Source organism: Prinia subflava, chromosome 3 (genome assembly GCF_021018805.1).
Source record: "Prinia subflava isolate CZ2003 ecotype Zambia chromosome 3, Cam_Psub_1.2, whole genome shotgun sequence".
NCBI lineage: Eukaryota > Metazoa > Chordata > Aves > Passeriformes > Cisticolidae > Prinia > Prinia subflava.
In genome coordinates this window covers 47,050,127-47,075,289 of record NC_086249.1, presented here as the reverse complement: position 1 = coordinate 47,075,289, position 25,163 = coordinate 47,050,127, and the positions used below count along the sequence as shown (strand labels likewise).

The following is a 25,163-nucleotide window of genomic DNA, read 5'->3' as shown; positions in this document are numbered from 1 at the left end:
CGGAATCAGTGACAAAGCACTAAAATATCTGTACCTTAGAGAACAGAATCTGGGCAAATGATGAAGGAACTGGAGCCACTATCATGGGACAGAAGTGACTTCTTAAAAGGTCACAGAGGAGGAAAAAGCAATCAGTCACGCTAAGAATACAGGTGAGTAATTTCAGAAGCCAAAGATAAAAATGATAAAGGTGACTAAACAGCACTGTGTGTTAATTATATGATAGAATCAGTTTGGATCAGTTAAAAACAAATAAATGGGGTAGAGTGAATGGGCAAGACAGGAATTTCACTGCCAATGGAATTAATTGTATCAGGACTTAGGCAGTATCTAAATCTGACATTAAGGAGGTATTCTTGGGAAATAGGTCTTTACAACAGATCTCCACATTTAAGTAGGACTATGCTAAATAGAGGAAGTCCTCCTTATTTACACAGTCTTCTTTACTAATCAACAAAATAAATGGGTGGAGATGTAATTTAGATTCTGTTTTGATAATTAGTCTTGGATTGAATGATTACATATTGATTCAGTTGGAGAATAAAAGCACTAAGTCATTTTATAATTCACAACCTTTATTTCAAAGTGTATGTTTTAGGAAGCTAAGAGAGGTCCACAGGACAGAATTTCTCACAGAATAAGGTGTGGAGGGGACTTGAATATTTCACAGAACAATAAAATCACTGACGTTGGAAGGGACCTCTGGATGTCATCTTGCCCTGCCCTTTGCTCAAGTGGGGCCACCTTGAGACAGCTGCCCAGAACATTTGAATATGGTCAAGGATGGAGAATCCACAACCTGCCTGGGTAACCTGTGCTCATGTTCAGCCACTCTCAGAGTAAAAAAACATTCAGTAGAACCCTCTGTGATTCAGTTCAGACAACCAGCCCATTGTCTTGAAGTCAAAAGTTTCAAGTCAAAAATTGAAAAAAGATAGCAACGGAAGCCAAATCTTTCCTGAGCCCCGAACCAGGAAAAAATGCAAAAAAACCAAGATAATAATCAATAATAATTAAAATCCCAAACAAACAAAACAGAAGCACAAGTAGATCAGGAATTTTAGGTAATTGGTTTCAAAATTTACTTACTGCTTTTGGTCTTCAAGAAGCATCTCTCTTCTTTGCATTTCTTCTTGTCTTTTTTTAACTTCAAGTCTCTCTGCCTAGAGGATTAAAATCAGGAAAAAATACTTGCAGTTTCAAAAAAACCAAAACCAAACATCAATTATTTCAATTGCAATATTTCAATATTTTGGTTTTTAAGAGACCTATAGCAGTTGGGTACGGAAGTGACTCAATCTCAAATTTAAAGGTACTCACTCATGAGCAAACACTTCCTAGAGACCTGTTTAAATTAGGAAATGTCATGATGTTCCTAGGATCCATGTACCCAAAAGGCCTTGTGAGCCTTCACAGCCATCATGTCACAGCCCTGCTGGGGACTTCTTGGGGTGCAGCTGATGCAGCCTTGGTCCTTGCAAGAAGGCAGAAGACCTAAACCCCTGCACCAAAGCAGATGATAGTCCTGTGGCACTGACAGTGCAGTGATGTGAGTACATGTAGCTCACAGGCCTGACCTGCAGGAGCGTTAGGTACTGGCCAGTGTGATTAATACATGCTAAGACGAATGAAAGTGGGAGAGATTTGTACTTAATCAGCATTCTTCTGCCTCACACACCGTATCTGGTGCAAGAGCCAACCAAATCCTTGACACATAAATCTCGTCTGTAAATCTGGATATGCACAAATGATTAAGTCTTTTAATATAAAATTGCACATAATTTCCAATGGAAGTATCATCTAAGCTGCCCAAATCCCAAATTCAAGTAGAATAAAACATTAAAATAAAGCAAAAACTAGAGAACTTGCTGCAACAGCAGCAACATGCAGTTCAAGCTAAATTCCAATGAAAAGAAGGCCAGCCGAATTTTTGTTTTGGCTCACAGGATGCAGTTAGGTCCAGTGGGAAGAGCAGTTAAAAGGCAGTTCCGTGTATGAAAAGCACAAATTAGAAGTGCCAACCTGAGATTTCAGCCCACTATATTTTGAACTCCCACACTGCAGTTGGTGGGGGGATGCTCCAGTGAGAGCTCCCAGGAAATGATCACAACAACTCGCATGTGGAGCAAAATACAGCCTCAAACTGTCACTCTGCTCATTGCCCACCCTCAAAATGAAAAAAGGTAATTGCTTGGTAACCCAGCAACCAGACATTGCTCTGAACCAAGTGCCCTGGAAATTTCAGACAATACCTTGCAGAGATGAGAAGGGAGATGTGGGTGATAATGGCCGCTGTGGCCAGAGCCCCAAATCAGAGAGAGAATAGTGTCTGAGCAGAGGTACTATGCAAGGACAGGGAGAATAAGGAGGAGGAAACATGTAAGGGGTAAGGGCTGTTAAGAACAGGGCTGAAACCCCCAATTTCGTAATCTTCTTCCTGTCCTGCAATGAAAAACATTTCAGAGAAATTACAATTCTACTGGCAGTTACTCAATTACTTTGCCTTTAGCAATTTCAGGATGCATATTTTTTAATTGGATAAAGAATGACTGTCTGAAAGAGATTTGCAAAACAAGTGCAAATTCCTCCTTTGCATTGGATTAAGAAAAAAATCCTTTCAGATGTCTGCAGATAGGAAAAGAGCCACTACATTGTGTGATTATATAAACTACTGGAAGGCAAAAGACTTAGAAGCTGTTATTTGGAAAAAGGCAGTGAGAAATAAACAAAAGGAGGAAGGCAAATCTCTGAATAAGAGGTCCTGTTGTTCACTCATTTGACATGCAGAGACAGTGATAGAATGTATAGAACTGATGCAATTCAAAAATTCAACCAAACTGTAATAAGGAGCATCATTCTACAGTATGGGTGATTTTAAAGTATTCAGAGGATATATTGTTTGCTTCTAACCTAGACACAGACGATGTTTTAGGAAAAAAAAAAAACTCCCACTCATTTGTGCAGCTTCACTGTTTACAGGAAGAGAAAGAAAGAGGGGGAAAAGAAATCTTATGGCTTGTGTTCTTGTCAAAGATGATGCTGATACCCTCAAGACACCAGCCATAGCTCCCAGGCTTCTCCCCAGCACTGCCCAATACTGCAAGCTGATGCCTTCACCTCTGAAAAAGCATTGGACCTGGGATCCACCTTCAAATTGCCCCTGAAAGTTCAAAAAAGAAATTCAAAAAGTTTCAATAAAATCCAAAGCTCACAGGACTTGTTGTGGTCTAGCTCCTAGCTAGTGACATCTAGAGACAGGGATATTAACTTTGAAAAATACAAACCTTTAGTATCAACCCTGTCTCCCACTAGATTAAAAAACAAAGGAATATCCTGCAGCTATTCTACCACCAGAATGGTACCTGAAGAAAACTCCAGCATCTTGAAATTACTCACTTGTGGCTGGAGTGACTATTTTTTACTCTGGAAGTTTACCCTAGGACACCTGCTTAAGGATGCATGCAAGTGACAGGCGACAGGACGGGGACATTCTCTAACTAATGACAATCTATCAACAGACATTGCCAAAGCACTCCACATTTGGCACCATGTTCAAAAAGCCAAGAGTGGAACAGCTGGGGTATTGAAGGTGAACATGTTGAAAAATGTTAGCAGAAGGTCTGTAAAGTGCCCGGTTTTACCAAATTCCTGAAAAAAGGCCTCTCATGCTGATGAACACAGTAAAATTAAAGAGCACATGATTTGATAAAGAACAAAATGAAATTACAGCTTATCCTAAATAAGACAGTTTCTGAAAATGGCAGGACTGTTTACTACATAATGTAAGAGAAAAAAATGTTGCATGCAGTGGAATTACACTGAGCCTTTTCACTTCAAATTGTTTGAATCTTCTAATAGTCAGTCAAGACCTAAACTGTACAAGAAAAGGCTAAAGGCAGGGTAACAGCAGTAAAAATTCAATGCTAGGAAACAGAAATATCCATTGCCCTGAAGTAATCCAATTTTAAGTACAACACAAATGCAGAAAGTTTAAAAAACAAGAAGCCAAGTATCAGCTACTTGCTTATTTTTAGGGGAACTTTGACAGTCGTTTCACCCAATAGACACAAAGGAAATTATGATCCAATCTGGTCAAACACGTGATGTAAAGGGCTGCACAAAAGATACCAACTCCAGACATCTACTACTAATGAGTAAATAATAAAAAACCTACATCTCATGTACTTCAAGACTTTCTGCGGATTAGACACACATCTCAACATCAGGGAAAAATACAGAAACATAGAATTCCCTGCTCATGTTATAAAGTTTGTCCAAATTATTTCACTGAATGCTCAGATGATTAGCTTTGAATACCCAAACTCAGGCAGCTCATGGTTCCCCATGAACAAACCCCAGCAGTCCCAGGACAAGCTGCCTGTCATGAAGTGCACTGGAGACCTGAGTATTTGTTCACACAAGGTGGCCCTGTGGAGCACAGAATAAAGAATCTTTCCTTTCTCTGGAAGCTGGAGAGAGACAAGGTAGATGCCAAGCTGGTCTTCCAGCAGCTAATAACCCCACAGTTAATTCAAGAGTGACAGAGACAGGCAGGCGGAGTCGTACAGATAGGAAGGCAGACCTTCCATATTTGGGTAGTGCTTTGGCAGACACACAGTTTTCACTTGTTCACAAAGATAATGGGAAAGGGGATGCTGCCTTTCTCTGCAAAACCAGCATTAGACTGTAACATAAACAGATCCTAAGTTCACAAGCAGCACTGGCTTACAGTACATCATCCTTACAATGAAGGAAGAACTGAGCTGAGTATCAGCACCCGTTTCTAGTCATCACACATTAGTCTGTAGGGCTTCACCATTCATGTCTGTTGGCAAAGAAGCTTTCCAGCTGTGAAAGTTCCAGGGCTCCTGCTGATAAAGCTGGCTTGCTATTATCTTCTCTCAGACTGTCAAACAATTTGGTTTTTATTGAATGAATAAAACCTTGAGCAAAAGAAGGGCTGGCCAGCAAGAAAAGGCCTGTGAACTTGCAGAAAGACATGCTCTCAGCCAATGCCCTACAGGTACAGTTGAATACAAATCTATCACTTCAAATTAAAAGCTCCTTTCCTTTGATAAACAGAGCCCAATGCTGGTGGTACAGCACCAGTAGGATCTGTGTCATTCTCAGGTCTTGAGAGCCTTTCATCTGTAGACAGGGTGAGATAGCCAAATTGCCACCTTCCAGTGGCTTTTCAGCATGCTCTTCTAAACACAAGGTTGAATTTTTATCCATCCTATCATCTAATCATTCTTCCAAGAAGATGTCTCCATCAGCTCAACCACTATTGTGGAAGACAATCTGAATAAACAATTTAAAACTAAGATCTCCCTTTCATGCAACTTGTTTTGTCTGATTGCTTTGTGGGTATATGTTTATTTAGTCACATTAAACAGTCTGTTTGGAAAAGCTGTTTGCTGCGATGTTGCATCCTCCTTCAGAAAAAACAGATACTTGTAGTTTCCTATTTACAACATGTATAAAGATTTTATAATCCGTGGGAGTGAAGGTAAGGAAATTAAAGAGCATGAAAACAAACTTGATACATCAATATATTTCAGGTGTAACTAGAAATTATAACAGTCTTGTAGCATTTTTCTTGTCTGATGCCCATGGGCGAACAACATAAATAGTTAATCCATTCTCTTCTACAGCTATCATCACTGCATCTGGAGCTATACATGAGATGGTAACAGTTAATGATATTTTCAGCTGATAATATTTATTGTCCCTGTGAGATATTGTGTATGGGCTTATGCCCAAAGTATAATGCTAACCACTGAGAGACCAGGAACAGACTAACCCTTACCTAGAGGCATTAACAGATATTTTTGTTTATGCATGCCCTCGTACGCCAACCACTATCGACAACTTTTTAATTAACTCTCAGCATTCAGTTTCTGCACAGAAAATCATTTTTACTGCTATGGAGACAAAACTTGCAAACCTGAAATCTCCTTTTCTCTCCTTGTTAATGAGCACATCAGTATCATGCTCCCTCTCCTTTCTTTTTTAATTTAAATTCCACACTGCATTCTGAAGCAAGTGCTACTGGTTGCCACCAAGGAGACACAAATGAACTTTTACAAAGGGTTGTGCAGCACAAAGCACAAGCAGATGCTTTATGAGAATAACTAGGAAAAGCAAGCTAATTCAAAATAATTTGAAAGTGAGCTATGGTTGGTGTCAATATATGGAAAATATTAAAAGGAAGAGTGATCTGACCCATTACCAAGACAGTGTTACTCCTGACCTTTGTGTTCTCCCTTTCTGCTAACTCTGCCAGACAGATGCAGCTGGAAGGCTGGAGTTTCTGATGAGCCAAAGGAACACTCAAGCCCCCCAAAACCTCGGGCAGGCATCCTTCAGTCAGCTACACAGAGGAGGACTACATTTTCTAATCCCTCGATGCCATCCAGGGCTACCACTTAATTTAATTAGCTGGCTCCGTGTAGTTCAGCAGACTCAAGCATCAACACATGAACTGTTATGTGGCTTCAAGTCTTCAGTAATTAGATTTACCTTTTCTCTCTGAATTGCCTTCTTTTTCAAGATTTCAGCTTCTTCAGCTGCCTTTTTTGCTCTTACATACTCTTCTCTCTTGAGCTGCATGACATAAACATAGGAAGTTATTTTATATATTTATGTATACAAGGAACTCATAAGGTAACTTGACTCCTATAGTGTACATCTTTCAAATATAAAGTGTGTTAGGGGAAAGTTTCTGGATTATTTTTTCCCTTAAAATAAGACACTGAATAATGCAGACTGCAGCAGCTACTACAATATTGGCGTTAAGGAGGCTGAGAAATCTAGGACTGATAAATGGGCATCCATGCAAGGACTCACACAGCTGATTGATAACTTACAAGCATTTATACCTCTTGCAACAGGAACAACATTTCCACATAAGCACGGGACATGGTGGTACATTGATCAATTAGTCCACAGGTAAGCAACACGCCGGAAGATACAGCACAGCATTTGAGTGGCTTTACAACTGTTCTGGCTCTTATTTGAGGTATCATCTGTGATACAGATTGCTACATATTTATGGAAAGAGTTCTCATTTTCTTTGGTGCAAAACATTAGTTTCATATTTTCTGCTGCTTCTTTCAGGTTTCATGACTTTCTCCTGTCAAGCAGCTGTGAGCTCATTTTATAGTCATACGAAACACTACCGGAAAAGCTTTCTTTCAAGTTCTAAAAATAAACAAACACATTTATTCTTACTGACCTTTTTCTGGTATTTAGACTGCATGAGAATCATTTGCTGGCTTTGTCTTACTTGAGCTTCTGATTCGTTTCCCCCTTAAAAAAATCCCAAAAATATAAATGCCACTTTGTATGAGCATTTTATCTGGAAATGCCAGTTATATACAGCAATATAACAGACTGGATGTACGCATATACAGGAAATTTTTCATAATTACAGTAGCTGTCTGACACTAAAGAGAACAGATAGGAGACCTTTTTTGATCATTTTTTTCATCCATCAAAAGCCCTTGTCTATTATTTACAAAGCATCCACTGTATCATCCACTCTACCAACAAATATGTCCCCACAATATATGATCAGTTTACTGAGGAACTATTCCATTTTCAGAAAATCAGTCATGCTTTCAGGTGAGTTTTCATTTTCACATCCAGCTATCTCCACCTTTGCTTAGTTTGTCACACAGATACAGTCAGAAATTCTATTGCTAAGAAGTTTTTCTTTTATCAAGTTTAGGATCTTGGACTCTGCCAGCTCTAATGGGATGCTCTCATTTTAATATTTTCTAAGTAATGGCTTCAGGCTGAATGAAGGATCCACTTTCTAAAGCCTTTTCCCACAGATCTCACATTCATATCCAGGCAGTAGAAGGTGTCCTTTTCCAAAGCCATGGACTGTCTTTAGTGAACATCTAAAGCTCTGACCATAATGTTCAGCCTTCAATAAAAAGAAACAAAACTCCCACAAACAAACAAACAAACAAAAACCCAAATAAAAACCCAAAACAAAAACAAAACCAAAAAACCAAAACCAAAACCAACCAAACAAAAAAACCCAAAACAAACAAACAAAAAAAACCACAAAAAAACCCAACACCACCACAAAACAAAACAAAACAAAAAATTAAAAATAAAAAGAAAAACAAAACCCCCACAAAACCACCACAACCCACAAACAAACAACCAAACAAACAAAAACCACAAAAAATCAAGCACACAAAGAAAGTAATACTAGGTCTTAAGGGATGGAGGGAGTGAATTTGATTCTATTACTCTGCTCTATTTTCCAAAGTATTTTCTTGCTGTAGGGAACTAAATCATTTATTCCCTTCAGTTGTTGCAAAAAATAACATCAGCCTTCACTCCATTCGAAGGATGAGGGCTGTATTTTCCCAACTTATTGTTTTCATGACAAATTCCCCTCTATGTGACTCCTCATTCTATAGAAGCAGCTGGACCAATCTGTTTTACCTTAGGTACCTGATATCCTGGGTTGTATCAAAAGCAGCATGGGCAGCCAGTGGAGGGAATGTGATTCTGCCCCTCTGCTCTGCTCTGGTGAGACCCCACCTGCAGTGCTGTATCCAGCTCTGGAGTCGCCAGTGTAAAAAGGACATGGACCTGCTGGACTGAGTCTATAGGAGGGGCCCAAAGACAATCAGAGAGCTAGAGCACCTCTCCTGGGCAGACAGGCTGAGAGAGGCAGGATTGTTCCCCCAGGAGAGGAGAAGGCTTCAGGGAGACCTCCTAGCAGCCTTTCAGTACCTGAAGGGGCTTACAAGAGAGATGGAGAGGGAATTTTTGCAAGAGTGTATAGTAGTAGGACAAGGAGGAATAGCTTTAAACTGAAAGAGATTCACATTGAATACAATAAAGAAATGTTTCACCATGAGGTGCTGAGGCACTAGCACAGATCACCCAGAGAAGCTGTGGATATCTCTGGAAGTGTTCAAGGCCAAGTTGGATGGGGCTTTGAGCAACCTGGTCTAGTGGAAGGTGACCCTACCCCTGTCAGGGCAGTTAAAACTAAATGATATTTAAGTTTCCTTCAGACCCAAACCATTTTATGAAATGTAAGACAGCTACATTAGACCTTTCAGCAGGGATCACTCTTGTCTAAAGGTAGCTCTCTCCGTTTGCTAATGGAAGATAACTAATCTGTAGGAGCTTTTGTGACATCCAGTGAATGGGAGATCAATTCCCTAAGTGTGGCAACATTTCTATGGACACAAATAAATCCCTAAGATAAGTCCTCAAGAGAAAGTGCCCATACAGTATACAGGCAATAAGCTTAGAGTAGCAATAAGCATACAACTGGCATTGTAGAGTGTCTCTTCCTCAGGGCTAGAAAATAAAACCAATGCTAAACAGGTTTTGAAGCCTCTCGCATGCCTAATCTTTCTCTTTTTTTAGTCTTTTATTGGCAATATTTCTTTTGAACACTGTAGTTTTTTGCTGGTACTGGTGGACATCATCTCAGAACAAACATTTTCCTGATCATTATTAGAAACTGACTATAGCTTTTGAGCCAGGTGTTGGGGGTTAGATTTGGTTTTTTTTTCTTCTCACAGAATTTTTTCCCATAAGTTTCCAAGAAGCCTTGATGACTATTTAGTCAGAACAAAAGGAGTACTTGAGAGATATGGCAGCACGAGGCTACACCTATTGTTTATGAGTCCCTGGGAGTGTCCCTCAGAGGGGAGAGATGATGAGCTTTGGGAAAGGCAAAAAGACAGATCTGGGGAAGGGGGAGGCACTCTTGCTCTCAGCGCTGAGGAAGACGGTCAGGCTGCCCTCTGCCTCTGTCTCGTCCTGGGAAATCTATCGTCATCTGCTGTGTACCCGGGAATCCTGAGCTCGCTTTCTCCAGCCTCCCCCCACCGCCGCTGCTTCTTTGGACCTTTGAGGCTCTCCTGCTACTCTGTAGCCCTGCCCTGCCCAGCCCTGCCGGGACACCCCTGCTGCTCCAGCTGCCAGCGCAGGGCTCCTCATCTCATCCACCAGTCCGGGACTTTCCTTCCTTCCAGTTCGGCCTCTCGGAGTCCTGCAGGGGCGCCGAGATCAAACTGCTCTGGGCTTTTGTAAAAGAAAGCCCTCAAGGTTCTTGGTTCTGTTTATTATTGATGCTATAGTTGTTGTTTGTTTGTCGTTTTGTCATATATACTAGTAAAGAACTGTTATTCCTACCCCCATACCTCTGTCTGAAAGCTCCTTTAATTTTTTTTTTAATTGGAATAATTTGGAGGGAGGAGATTTGAATTCTCCATCTCTAGGGAGGTCCTGCCCCTTCCTAGCAGATATCTGTCTTTCAAACCAAGACACCAGGTTTTTTAATTCATTCAAATTGGCTTGGCTGTCAATGCTTCACTGAGGTCAGGGGGTGTTGTAATCATATATAATATCAGAAAAGAGACTGTTGCATTTATCAGGCGTGATTTGTTGCTCCACTTGTTGCTTACTGAGGAGAGTAGAACTTGCAACCTTCATTGCTCTCATCTCTCCATGATGCCTAAAAGTCTGCCAGTCAAATATTACAGAGTTGAAATCCAGAATATTTGCTTCCCTATGGAAAGCACAAGTGTTAAAAAACCTTCAACTTTAAGTAACTTCAGCTTTATTTAGAGACTTTATTTAGTGATTTGGACCACACGTGTAGTCCCTTAAAATCACTCTGAGAAAATAACAAATGATACTTTTTTCCCTTAATGAGTACCTATAGTGGTGAAATTAGAGATGCCTCTTCAGCTCCAAATTTGTTCCTGTGGGAATGATATGTTCTAATAATGTTTGCACCTCAGTTCTTTTCAGAGGCACCGAACACAGTGCCTTAGTCTCAGGAGTCGTGGCAGCTAGAGAGTGACTAAAGACGTCATATTTTCTTTCTTTATTTTCCTCTTAAGTTGCTTCTTTCTTAAAATCTTTCTTCCAAGAAAGATTTTAAATGCAGTGGGGCCAGAAGTTAAGGCTCCTTACACTCAGTCATGCAGCTCTCAGGGATGCCCTCAGTCACGCAGCCAGCATGCACACACCAAACATGCCAAATTTCTTTCTCCAGATTTCACTTTCTTCAGCAAAAAGCTCAGTGGTCTTCTTGTGACAGAAGTATGTCTTCTAGTATGTCTTCACAAGCAACAAGCAGATGTTACAAGTGAACTCACAAAGACTATGTCTGGCCACACAACTGCACATGATGGTGGGAATAGAGAGCATTGCCACCCCTGCAAACAACTGTGACTCAGCTGCAGGGCAGAACATGTGGGGCCAGGATCACCTTGAGCCAAAAATCAGCTCTGGGTTGGAGTAAATTCAAATTCCTCTGTCTCCCACCTGCTGTCTACTTTTATGCACTGTAGACCACCACAAACTTATCTTGTGTAGCCTGGCAGAGAAAGAACTTAATTTGCAGGTCAAAACGACATCCTGCACCGCACAAATTCTCCAAATTCTCCTACAACAGCCAAGGTAAGGAAGGGCAGCTCTTCTTTTCTAAAACTTTTTTAAACTAAGTCTGAAATGTCACTAAATTCGATACTTTGTAGTGGTTGCAATTCACGGTATCTCCTACACTTTCCCTCACCCATCTAGAAAACATCTTGGTTATCTTAGCAAACACATCCCTTATGTTCAGGGTGTCTTAAGTTCTTACAGCTTTTTACCCTGTTTTTCATTTACTTGTCTGTTGTTATCTTTATAAAATTGGTAATACAGGGTTTCACGCATTTAGCCTGCAAATGCTGAAGCTGCAGGGATCACTTTCACTTCCTCAAGAGCCAGCAGCCAGGAAAGCACACACAGTAACACAGAGGAGCTTTCCTATGGGTAACTGGAGGGTCTCCAACATGCTGTCCATCTGCACACTAATGACAAGTGTGTGCCCCCTCAGAGACATCAACCACAGACAGTGTAAACAGCAGGAAGGTTAATCCACCTGTTTTGCCCAAATGTTAGTACAGATTTTCTACTCTGATCTTGACAGATTTCTTGAGTGACAATCTGTGCTGTTTTGTTTCAGAAACATCTTCCTTGCCATGATCATCAGGAAGAACAGAGCACATACAGTAGGCTCATGTCAGCCCTTATTGACACTGAATCTCTTTAATAAGTAGCCAGAAAAAGTGAAAAATGTCTCATCTCTTGGAAAATTAAATTTTGCAATTCTCAAGTGCTGATTTACATGTCTTACCCAGTCTCTGTGGCACCAACGAAATTGGCCCTGGCTTGTGCTCCTTCTTCCATTGCTCCAGGTCATCGAGCTCTTTCTTAGCAACTGGGAAGGTACAAAAAGAAATAAATATACGGAAGTTAGAGGAATACCAAAAAGCAGCCACTACTGCTAATTGCATGTAATCCTGAAGACCATCCAGGAACAAACTTGTTCTCAAGAGATGCAGACGCCCCCACAAGAGGTTACACAGCCACTGCAATGATCAGCTAATAAGGCAAACATTTTCCCTAACTTGAGACTATAATGGTGAGCAACCCTAGGACTCAACCCCAGAAGTAAAGCCAAAACCAGCTAGGAGACTGATAATTGACTGCTTTTTAACCCCTGGGAACCTATAGGTAAGTGCCACAGTATTTACTCCTGCAGGTAAAGAAGTTGTTACGATGAAGATGTTATCGCTACACAGAGGGAAATCCTTGTGGTGTAATGCTCCCCAGCAGGGAAATGAAAAGTAATTTTCCCTCCCAACCACATGCTCCCTAAATAAAAACAGGAGGAACGCATGAATCAGCTTCAAATTAAGACACTTCAACACAGGTACCCACATGTGAGATGGGCAGCAAGCTCCCAGTGTAGTCAGTGGAAGTCAATACAGCCCGGGTGCAGCCATATGCTCTAGGACGGCTGATTTAACTTCTCTCTTTGTCGACTGACAGCGGAAAAAACACAACAATTCCTTTCAATAGCAAGGCCAACAAAGCCTTGTGGAGCTGTGTTTTACACTAGCATTTCAGTTGCTCTAGGAGCTTACTTTACTCTTACTAACCATATATCCTAATGGCTGGCTATGGCTATTGGAGGCTAACACCAGCCCTCCTCTAAGAGGATAAAGACAGTATTTGGGTAAGCTTCTAAAGAGACCCAAAAGACAGAGAACAGCTTTTTATTTCACCTTTAAAACAAGCATTTAAGTAGAGACTGCATTCAGTGAGGTCCTATTTCTGCCAGTGTCCAAGACAGAAATACTTGACATGCTTCAGACCTTTCACACTGGCACCAAAAAGTGAAAACAGTTCTTTATTAGAGCAGCAGCACCTTTGCTGTTAATATCATAGTCAGGTCTAAGATGACCTGCTACTATTCTTCCTTCAAAAAGATTATATTTTTGTTCATGATAAGTCCATTTTCTTTCCTGCAACCAAAGAAAACCCAACCCATACCAGCCTGCTAGTAAAGCATTTCAGCCAAATTCACAATTTTTTGAGAAGAAAGGATTTAACTGCACTGTTATCTTGAGGACTCAAGACATGGGAAGGGCTGACTCACACTCCTTCAGCTTTCATGGCTTGCATAATTCAATGCCCAGGTGCGTAGGACTGCCGTGCTCAGTAAGACACTTCTGTATACAGAATTTATTTCACAATTCACTCTTGCTGTAACTTCGCCAATAAAGGATTTCAACATATTCCTGATCTTTCTGGTAGAGATTCAGGGTGTCTCTGCTTAGCTACTCTCATCAGCAAGACCCAAAGCCAAGCAAAAGTGACCATGTATCCAAAAATACTTTAATCTAAAATTACTTTTACCAGCTTCAGTAAAAGACCCATCTACAATCCTTAAATGCATGTTCAAGAACCAACAGCATCTGCAGTTGCTTTTGTTTCCATATGGGAGTATTTTCAAAAGTATTTCTTATTTATATTTTTGGTTTTTCTCCTCCTAACCCTGAGTCTGTTCAAAGTTCCCCAATATGAATTCAATCCTGTAAAAGCTGGATAGAGCTAGTTCCAGCACAGTCTTGTAGAAGCCATCTTGAACAGCTCCTGCCCTGAAATTACCAAAATCCTTCTGAACAAGATTTATTCTGCATGAAGCGAAGCCAAATGATGAGTCAATCTTGAGAAAAGCTACATGTTTATGGAGAATGCTCATAGCACTGGTATTACTGTCATAGCTGTACATATAAAAGCATTGTAAAAACGAGAATAAAAATTGCAAGAGCAATAAAATGCTGAAACTCTAAAGTTATTCATGTAGAAATAATGCATTATGATAGTAGACAACTCAACTTACTTTGCTGCAACTGTTTTCTTCTGGTTTCATTTGGAGTTACCAAGACATATGGGCCAACACTAAAATGAAAGAATATACTTTTATTTTTTCCTGTTTACACAATATCAGGACTAGAAAGCATTCCTTCATGAGCAAAGTCAGTTTTCTGCTGCTGTAGCTAACAACTTCATATAAAAACTAGTATTTACTCTTATTCAGCTCTTTAGGAATTTTTGGTAAGTACTCTAGAAATACTTGTTATATTTGGAATTGGCAGCAGATACCAAGGATAATATTTCCAGGAACTTTTAGAATAGCATTTGCTGTTCTTATTCAAGTCTTACTCTAGACTGCTGACCTCAAATCTCATACATTTCAAATCAAATCACTTCCTTGAATCAAAATGTTCCAAGTGGAAGATCACTGTCTACTGGGAAGAGCCCTGGTGCTGGCAGTCCCACCCCTGCGCTTGTGCACACCAAGCACCTTGTAGACAGCACCAAGCACCTTGTAGACTTATGCAGTCTGCCAAAAAGTTGTCCAAGGAGTGTGCAAAGTCACACTGTTTGTCATGGACCCAGATGACTTAGTCTCAGCCTGAGCCTCAGTTTACTTAGCTTTTCATTTTCAGGCACCAGGAATTCCTTGGGCATATTCATCTTGCTGTCAGGCCTAAGGTGCGACTCACTGAATCAGGGCAAGGGCCCTGTTCTGCCAGACTTAATTCAAAATGCAGTTGTTGTCTCAAGGAGCCATCAATCTAATGTGACAGCAAAGAGGCAAGAAAGGGTTCAGAGTGTATTAAGAGACTCGAGGTGATCAAAAGAGTGATGAAAACATGTCAGTTCCACTTGGAGAAGACAAAGGGTTTTATCTCCATGGTGTATTGTGTGAGTAGGAATTTACACGGCTCCAACTCAGCAGAAGCTGTGCCATGGGGGTGCAAGTTTACCAGAAATGCACTAAGCAGCAGTTGGCCCCACACATCAGTCTTGGCAGGGTTTTATATGCACATGTGGACACAAATACTTCATCTGGCTTCACTGCAGGGAAAGCACAAGGAGAAGAACAGCTAGCAAAGAATAATTAGGGGTGAAGGTCAAGCCTCTTCAGGAAGAGCCACAGGGAATGGCTAGAGGACCAACTAGTAAGCAGAGAGAGAAGTTGGCAGCGGAAAAGTAAAAAAACAATAAAGCCCAAGACTAAGGCTTAAGAGGGGAGTGAAAATCACGCAAAGAGATCAAAGTGCCCAAAGCTGCCTGCTGCTGTATCACTGTAATTCAGGGTTTGGTAAGAGAGTATTTATATCCAATTACCTCTTTCTCTTTGAAGACTTATTCTAGGAGGATGTGGATTAATTTATGAGATTAAACTAGTAAAGATAGAGCCGTGAGCTTTAATGGTGCCATTTAATATGATCTTTTCCCTTTCTGCCAGCATACTCTGGTGCCCCCGAGACGGTGAGACTGTTCTGCACGTCTCCACGGAATCCCAGACCCTCAAAGGCAAGAGTGAAGAGAGCAGCAATGCTCCACTGGCATTCGCCACACAACTGCAAACATTACTTAAAAGAAGCTCTAACAACACATCTCGCTTATGGCATAACATTCCCCACCAGTGATGTTGTTTCAGATTTTTCTCTATTTGATTGAGTAGTAGCATTTCCAATTTATCCCAAAGTGCCTTTAACAAGCTGCTGCACAATTTATCTGTTTCAAGACTTTTTTAGTAGCTTTTGTTTTTGTTTCGGATATTAAGATCATATTTCTCTCAAGTTCACACACAAAAATTATTAAGTACCTCTTAAACTCCCTTCCCTTCCCTTTGGCACTGATAAAAGTGGCTGAAATTATGGGTTGCAATGTTACATATCTTCCCCTCCCAAAAATCGATCCGTGCATCTAAGATATCACACTGCTTCACAGCACTAGAGGGCAGAAGAGCTTTTATACCATGTACTTTGATGACTTCAAACAGCATTTGTCCAGTTGATTTGTTTTAAGTTGTAATCAATTAAAAAAAAAAAAGACCTCGGTTTGTCTGAACATGTATGAGCAATCACAGCATCAAATCCAGCCCTTTTGCCATGAATCCTTTCCTTGATCTGCTTCTGCTTTTTGGCTGGAAGGTTCAGACCCCAGGAGGCCAGGGGGGGCCCACTCTTCTGGTACCTGACTGTGGCCTCATCACCAGCACATCAGGAGGACTGCACATGAAATAGAGCAAAGATCAATCAGCTTACAAAAGAGGTGACAGTACAGTTACCATCTGTTTTCCAGAGAGCAGATTAAGAGTAACTGTGTTTAAAAGAGTGCTTATTTAAAAGCCAAACTGGTTTCCATTTTATTGAAATAAAGGCAAAGAAAATAAGGATGCCAAATCTCCAGTGGGGGAGGGAAGGGGAGAACAGGACACCAGCTTTTCTTTATTTTTTATCTAATGCTTTGTTTTAGTTACTATTAGAATTTATAAGGAAAAAAATAAAAAGGTGGGGAAGCATTTTTGAGTTTATCTAAATTTCTAGTATTCACCTTGGTCTCTGGAAAGATATGTCAGAATGTGGGCTTGGGTACTGGTATCAGAAATGGCCTTAAGCTGAAGCAGGGCAGGTTTAGGTTAGATACCAGGAAGAAAGTCTTTCCTTTGAGGGTGGTGAAGCACTGGCACAAGCTGCCATAGATATTGTGAATTCCTATCTCTGGAGGTGTTAAGACCAGGCTGGATGGGGCTCTGTATAGCCTGGTCTAGTGGAAGGCTTCCAGCCCATGGCAGGGGGGTTGGAATGAGAGGACCTTTAAGATCTCTTAAAGAATCATTCCATGATTCTCTGATCGGGGTGAAGGAAGAGTAAGTACATGGTAAACTTCTTGTGGGAGGGGTGAAAGTCAGAGTGCAAAATGGTGCCTTGCCTTTTAACCCAACAGGAGAGGAGCCAGATGAGCTGTTACCTGAGAAACTCAACCTGCCCTACCAGTTCTAAAATCCGCACTTGATATCACTTATTTTCTTGAGATTCCTTTTTTGAAGGAAAGAAAGTTAATGCAAAAACCCACTACCAGCTTTCACCTCGTGTTTGTATCCAGTTTGCAGGATATTGTGTGTCATTTCTTTGTTCAGGAAAAACCTCTGATCCAGTTAAGCCTATAAAACCCACTACAGCCTGTCAGTTTAATATTCCAGTGAGTTTCTGGGTTGCCACAGTAGCCCTAAGTCTGGAGCAAATTATCCTACTTACCTGAGGAGCAATTAAGGAAATGTGAAGATTTGAAGCTATCAGTGGTGTGCAGAATTTTGTGCTTTATAACAGTATATGAAGTGCTTCAAAATCCACAGACAGAAAAGATGATAAAGGATTTAACTTTACAGTTTCCCTAATAATGATTCTAATTGTAACAAGACTTAAGCCTATCTTTGAGGTTAGGGTTGTTTTATAAATACAAATAGAGAAGTCACTGGAAAGGGAAGAAAGAACATCTTACTCCAGTTATAGCTCCCCAAAAAAGGAAAATCATCTTCTGCCTTTATGGATAATATTAATCTTGATGACTGTTTTTTGTTTTATTTTCTCTGCAGAAAATGGGAATGTATTGACTCATTACACAGACTGAACAGATATTAATGAGAGTAAGAAAGTTATAACCCAATAAGAGCAAGTATCTATATCAAAATAAAGAAAAGGAACCTCTCATGATTTTTCAAGCAGATACACATAATATACCACAGCTGTGGGATTATCAATACCTATGTAACAATATATCATTGTGGTTTAACTCCAGTCAGTAACTAGGCACCACATGGCTGCTCACTCTGCCCCTCATGGGATGGGAGGGAGAATTAGAAGGTTTAAAGTCACCTGGGTTGAGATAAAGACAGTTTAACAGGTAAATCAAAAGCTGCACACACAAACAAAGCAGGACATGGAATGGATTCATCACTCCCTGTGCGCAGACAGGTGTTCAGCCATTCCCAGGAAAGCAGGGCTCCACCACATGTAATGTGACTTGGGAAGACAAACTCCATCACTTTGTGCACCTTACCCCTCCCTCTCTTCCCCCAGCCATGTATATGTGCTGAGCATGATGCCATGTGTTATGGGACACAGTTGGGGTCAGCTGTCCACAACTCTCACGGCTCCCTGTGCACCCCCAGCCCACTCGCTGGTGCGGTGGGAGGCAGGAAAGGCCCTGACTCAGTGCCAGCCCTGCTCAGCTGTAACAACATCTCTGTGTTATCAACACTTTCGGTCACAAGTCCAAACCATAGCCCCAAACCAGCTACTATGAAGAAAATAAGCTCTACTCCAGTCAAAACTAGCACATACAGAGAGAGAGATGAAACATTTCAGTCAGGAGAAACATGCAATACTGTCACAGATAATCTGTAATGACAGTTTACACTTTGAGTGATCAGTAACATTAGGAACTCCATGTCTGAAAATTTAAATTCTGAATCATGTAAAAATATGTAAGTCTACTCTTCTAACTAGCTCAAGGACATCTTTTCAGTGCTTTCAAGGTATTTGCCATAGCAACTTTTCTTCTACTTTCTCTTATGTTTGTATAAAATATTTTATTCTAAATTGAAAAAACACATGAGGACTGCAGTTCACTGGTAATAGTTTTTGCAGAGCTGTGCTCTTTGGTTTTTTCTCAAGTCCACTCCAGCTATCTACCACAGGAGAGATTTTCAAATGAAGTGTGAAATGGTTTAAAGAGTTACAAAAGGAATAGGTTATAAATGATTTCCAGTTTCACTGTGTTTTATAATGTGGGTGCATTGGTACATGAATGTCACAGAGCTGAAAGCCAAATATCTTGCTCTGCTGGGCAGAGTGCTCTGCATAACAGACAGAAACTAAGGAGAATGAAGTTGGAGAGCAACACAAATGACTAAAGCTTGGGAAGGAGACATGGGCAGACTCAGTCTGAGGAGGGACCTAGGGAAAGACATGATCGAGGCGCTGCATTAGCATGTTAAGGCTGAATTTAAAAGAGAAGAGAGACTGAATTTAAAAGAGAAAGGAGACCAAACTGCCAAAGTCAACTCTTGAATTTCCTTCCAGGATACACTAACCTGAACTTTGCCTTCCTTAATCAGGAACTGTTTCAAGAGCTGTCAAGTCCACACCACCACAAAGTATCGTTTTCACCAAGGCTCCCATGCCTGATGCAGCAGCCATATGCTGCTGAGCAGCACAGAAGCTGCCAAATTAAAGGGCTACAAGATGCCAAATCCCAGCAAGCAGACAACTGTCCTGTAGGTATCCCTATTTTGCAATGCACACACAGCCAGATGCTAATGATAATTGACAGCCACAGTTCTAGACCTCAGCTGAGCAATATGCTCTGTGTCCCAGCAATGCCATAAGCAGAGCTCGAGGAGAGTGTACAAACCTTGCATGCAGGCCGGAGGCTCTGGCTTTCCATCTTTATCAGTGGCATCATCATACCAGTCTGCAGCTCAGAGACAAAAGTGATTTACTGGGGCTTAGCATTACACACTGTCTGATTCATCCTCACTGCATGTGTGCTCTTAACAGAGAGGCAGAAAACGAACCACATTAGCAGGAAATGTTTATCACCAAAAAATCTACCTCCATGGATTCTGTCCTGTGTTTGCCAAAGGCCAGGAATGCACTTAATTGCCAAAGTTCAAATGAATGTCTGGAAGATTATTAAACCAGGGTAACTCACTTCTGTATCAGGTCCCTTTCATTAAGAACAGACAACATTTTTGCCATTGTGAGGCTTTTGGTAAAAGCAAAGAATTAAATCCTGAAGAAGAGAACTTGCAAGGAGGAAGAGTGAGATGAGAAAGAGCAGCAGAGAGCAAACCAGGAGAAAGTAAGAGTCAGAAATCTTCAAGAAAGAAACAGACCTGAGGTTCTGCTGTTACACACATGCTTTTAAAGAAATTCCTGAAGTTAAAATTTGGTCCAGAGACTAAAACTGAAACTTGGAACTGAATTCCCAACAGTTTAGATGAGGCTCAGACTCAGCAGCTGGTTGTGGTCTTAGCACATCAGAAAGAAGGGCAGGTGCTTCAGCCAGTACTCTGTTTTGGACAATCTCAACCAATTTCTAAAGATCCAAGGAACTTGCCATCTTGAAGAATCAAATCAGGGAGCCAAGGGGTAGCTCTCAGCCCACACTTGGCTCCCAGCACAGCTTTCTCTCTTCTAGAAACACTAACATGCCATTAGTCAGCCTGTGCTTGCGGTCAGATCACACCACAGGGTCAGAGCTCACTGTGGCAGTGCTGTAGATCAGCATCAGACCCAGCAAAGTCTAGAGAAGTCAGACATGGCCATGCTCACGCTGTCCCTACATCCCAGAGCAGCTCAGTTCCCTCACTGCAGCACAGTGTCAGGGATGCAGGGAGCATGCCAGAGCCAGCGGGAGCACCTGGTAATCACCAGCCATGCGGGCGCTGGGCTTGGCAGCACCAAGAGCTGAGCGGAGCCGTCCCCTGCAGAGGCGCGCATGTGTCGCGTGTCAGGCCTGCCAGCATGCCTGGAGAGCTCTGCAGGTCAGATGCCGTATCACAAGAACACTGAGATCTGAGCTAGTGGCATGCTCATCTCTGCTTCCCCCTTCTTTTCTTTCCAATAGTGTGTTTCCTCCTCCACTGTCTCTGCACCAGAGAATTTGTCCTTTCATTGCCCCGCCCAAGCGCAGCGTCCTCCCATACACTGCTGATTCAGCACCTCACCACAGTTCCTCATCAAGCTATGGACCAAGAGAACATGTCAGTGCTTGTGCAAAACAAGCTCTTCCAAAAAAGCCTTCTAATACAGAGTTTGGAAGGACTTCTTTACCCCCCTCAAGCATTACATGGAGCAGCAACCCCCACAATCCAGAGTAATACAGTTATTGTCTTACATAGATCCTGCCACCAATCCTGTGGCTGGACAAAAGGCTGGCTACTGACCACTGTGAGACTGGGCATCTCTGAAGTGCTCCACTGGGCTGTAAACATTAGAACATCAGCCTGAAAAACAGAGTTGGGAGACTTCTCCTGTGCAGCAAGTGGAGAGCTAAACTCTGAACAGATTTTCCATCATTCAAATTACCTGTCTTGCACTCCCACCGGTGGCTGGGCAGTGGGCAAAACAAGCATTCTGCTAAAAATCCACCTACAGTTTTGTAGACTATTATTTTTTTTAAAGAAACTTCAGTTCATGAAAGAAAAAAAAAAATCAGAACTGCTAAGTATAGTCTGTCAGCAATAGGATGAGGGGTCTTATAACACCAAAGATTTTTTTTTTTTTTTTTTTAATTTGAGATTAAGACTGGAAAAGGAAGGAAAGAAAACCCTGATAGATTTGGCCCCAGCAGTCAAAGAATACAATTTCTCTTGAGTCAAGCATTCTAGCAAGTTCACTCTCCTTTCAAACAAAATGATGAGGGACTGTTACCAGCTGTGCAGCAATATATCTTCAGGCTTTATTATTTTGAATTTCAGCTTTTAATGGATTTTACCAGAACCAATATTATTCTTGGCAGCTTTAAAGGCGCTAAAGGCAGACTGCTGAATGGGGGCAGCAGTTTCTTTTTCAGGCACTAGCTATAGTTCACCCTCTAATTTCCCCACTTTCCTCCACCTTTCTTCTGTACAGACTTTTGTTTGTGAACAGGTATGAATGGGGGCAATTTGGGAATTGGCTTTCTTCAAGTTAATTTCATGGCACTTAGCAGACAAAGTGAAGGCACTTAAATGCAAGCTTATTATTATAAGAGTTTCAAGCTCTTGTCATCCTGGTGACTTTTTTCTCCATGGCCTGAAACCACATTCTACATATAACTAGATGGGGATGTGCAAAATGTGACTTCAATTTTGCATTTGAACAAGTATTTTTCTTAATTAGGACCATTTTATTGTCACTTCTCACCCCTGACATATCATATAAGGGCTTTTCCAAAGCAAAACTATCCTCTAATACCAGCTGCTCACTTTGTATTTTTTATAGTCCAGCTTGAATATTGAGTGCTGAACAGGACTGCAACATGCTACATCCCACATGTATTTCATGTGTCCAGTCTAAACAAAAGGTCCCCTGATCTGATCGTAAGATGCTCCTGAGATGTTTTCCCACTCCCAATTTCTCTCACAGCCTGAGACAGAGTTTGCATGGAAACAATTCACACAGAGCCTTCAGAAGAGACTCCAACTCCTGCTTTACTGGCAGCAAAATCATATCCCCGTCTGTTTCCAAAAAATAGCAAGCAGAAGCTGGAATGGAGACACTACTTGGCACAGAGGTATCCTACTTGAGCCCCTCATGCTCCCTCTGCTATACATATTCCAGACAGTAATGCTAGTCTGTGCTTTTTGTCTCAGCTGTTTCTTCAGCTCCCCAACTGCTCTTGTTATACCAGAGCCTGAAAACCTGGACCATTCTGAGGGTGTTCCAGTATTTTAGTTTTAAAGGTCATATTAAAATGGGTTGGTAGCTAAAAAGCTGAGTCAGCTTTATTACTGCTAAAATGATATCTTTCTTGAAACGTAACTTGAGAAAATGAACAAAGTAATAATGAATGATTTTTTTTAAGAATTAAGATCTCCACTGTTCTGTTTCAGTATTTCAGATGCTATCTTCTCCTTTAATCTGTTAGTTAAGGAAATTGCAGTTTTAGTGGCATCTTCCCCTTCAAACTGCCTGGTAGCATCCCCCCTCTCAAGGGAAGGATGCAAACCCCACTCTTTCACTTCATTTATTGAGTATTAGTTTGCCACTCATATTACCTGGTTTCTGTTTCAACCTGCCTTTCGAACATCCCTCTTCTCATTAACTGAATACTAATGCAGACTTTAATTTGTACATCCAAGATTCAGGAACTAATTCTTTTTTAGAACTTTATGAAGACACAGAGAGAATTTTTTCACATGAAAAAATACTACTCAGTCTTTGCAGTGGATGCACACCAGCTTTATGTCTGCAAGAATCATGTAAGATGAAAGAGGGAACAGGGATTTGTGTGATTATACGTGCCTCGGCCTTAAATTCTGCAGGGAGCTCTGGCAAACCGACTGATTAATTATTCACCTAACCTCTACCAGGGGGTTTGTATGCCAGACAAAAACTGGGTAAAGGCAGTCATGTCAGTGGGAAAACTCCCACTAGCCCTGCTGCCCATCCCCCAAAAAAAACCCAAGAAAGCAACAAAATGCACACACGGCAGCTACATAAACAAACTGGGGCTCTCCTTGCTCTACTGTGCATATCTGGCACTGTGAGTGCAGGCGAGACAGAGAATTTTTCATATTTGGAAGTGGTAGAAAATAGACTGTAACTAAGGAATTGTTGCTTGCTCTCCTGAAAGTCACTAAAGAGCTGATGGGTTTTAAGGGGACTCAGCTGTTAATAGTCCCGGTATCATTACTACCAAACAGGCAAGCATTCGTGGGTTTCAGTGGAAAGCTGCTGATCTCTGCTCGCCATCAGCTGCCTGCCACCTCCTCCACTGGTGGCTCCACCTTCTTCATGCAGAAAGAAGGGAAAGGAACTTGAAACATTTTGCAGTTTTGGCAGCTGCACTTTGAAAACCGGAAGAAGCCAGCTAAGCAAAATCAGCACAATAATAACAATCTTAGCATTACATGCACTGCTACTGAGAACTCAGAAAAAGCGCATTTGGGGAAAAAGACTAAACACTTAGCTATGGTCATCTAAGCATATTTATATTAAACACATGTGCATAAAATACACACACAGAGCTTTCAGTTTCTGTTCTGTATTATATCTGCAAGACACAGCTTATGCAAGCTATCCCACTGGAACACTGGAGATGGGCTAAGCACAAATTCCAATAAAGCACAAAATAAAATTGGGAGCTGAAGCTTTGGTTTTAGTTTTGTCAGCATGAAGTTTCTGGAAGCTGTTCTGTGTCCTTGACTGCATTCAGAGCAGTGCTGGAATGCAGCCTATATCTATCTCTTAAGCCAAAGAAAGTATTTTTAGACTTTCCAGGATGAAATATTAGGAGACACAGAAAACGGAGAGCTAGAACCAGATTTGAAATTTCACTTTGAAAAAGGATGCCTAGGAACAGACACCACATAAGCCAGTATCCAAGGTACAGAACTGGCCACTGCTATGGCACAGTGTGTAAGCCATGCTATAAAGAAACCTGCCAGAACAATTCGGGTCTCATGTAGGAAGCTTCAAGGAGATGACCACATGCTGCTTGTGTGCTCAGCCACATTCAGGCTCTGTATGAAGTATTTGCACTCTTAAAGGTGTGCACCTTACACCTCGACTAAGCTGGAGAACAGGCATCCAATACAGGCAAATCATCTTAGCCAGGCTCCTCGTTACTTACTACTGCTTTTGCTGTCGTTGGTAGGCTGATGCTTGGCCTCCTTGTTTCTCTTCAGATGCTTTCAGCTTCTGGTTGTTTTCACCCTTCTCTCTTCCATTGTTGCCATGCCAGGGGTTACCCTGAGAGGAAGATGGAGCATTGGAGGCAGTAGCTGTCCTGTACCTGCTGCCTTCCATCCATCCTCCAGCCCCAGACATGCTTTTGCAAGTACCTTGCCTTGACAGAAACAGAACTGCTGCTACAGCTAGGGAACAATCAAAACTTTCGAGTTACCACAAATCAGTTTCAATTCCTGGTAAGCTCCTCCCCTTCCTGAACTTTGCACTGGCAGGCATGCCAATACATACACTGGGTTCTGAGGCATCCTGCAGCTGAAGCTCAAGTTTCATCACCTCAACCAAAGCACCCAGGCAGACAGGAGTCACAGGGTGACAGCAGAGCTGATATGCACTAATAAACCAGGTGACAGCAGCTTGTGCAGAAGCATGGGGAGGTCTGATGTTTTTCTGATATATTTTTGACTTTTTTTGACCCAGCACTTACCTGTGACAGAGGGAATAACTCTTAGGGGTGTTACGACCCACCCCTGAAGGTGAATAATGCAGGCTGTTGTCAATAGATCTCTTGGG

At 41.4% G+C, this 25,163-nt stretch overlaps 1 protein-coding gene across 2 annotated transcripts in view; it reads right to left on the bottom strand.

Annotated features, from left to right (window-relative positions):
* EPSTI1 (epithelial stromal interaction 1) overlaps positions 1 to 24,811 on the bottom strand; it is a 50,106-nt gene extending 25,295 nt beyond the window's left edge. For both annotated transcript variants that reach the window (XM_063392154.1, XM_063392155.1), the window contains exons 1-6: positions 24,535 to 24,811; positions 14,234 to 14,292; positions 12,179 to 12,262; positions 7,238 to 7,311; positions 6,523 to 6,606; positions 1,090 to 1,163 (exon numbers count right to left, since the gene is read on the bottom strand). In XM_063392154.1, coding sequence (XP_063248224.1) covers positions 1,090 to 1,163; positions 6,523 to 6,606; positions 7,238 to 7,311; positions 12,179 to 12,262; positions 14,234 to 14,292; positions 24,535 to 24,731 — 572 coding nt within the window. In that variant the 5' untranslated portion in view covers positions 24,732 to 24,811. The remainder of the gene's footprint in view (positions 1 to 1,089; positions 1,164 to 6,522; positions 6,607 to 7,237; positions 7,312 to 12,178; positions 12,263 to 14,233; positions 14,293 to 24,534) is intronic.
* Between the last annotated feature and the right edge of the window lie 352 nt (positions 24,812 to 25,163).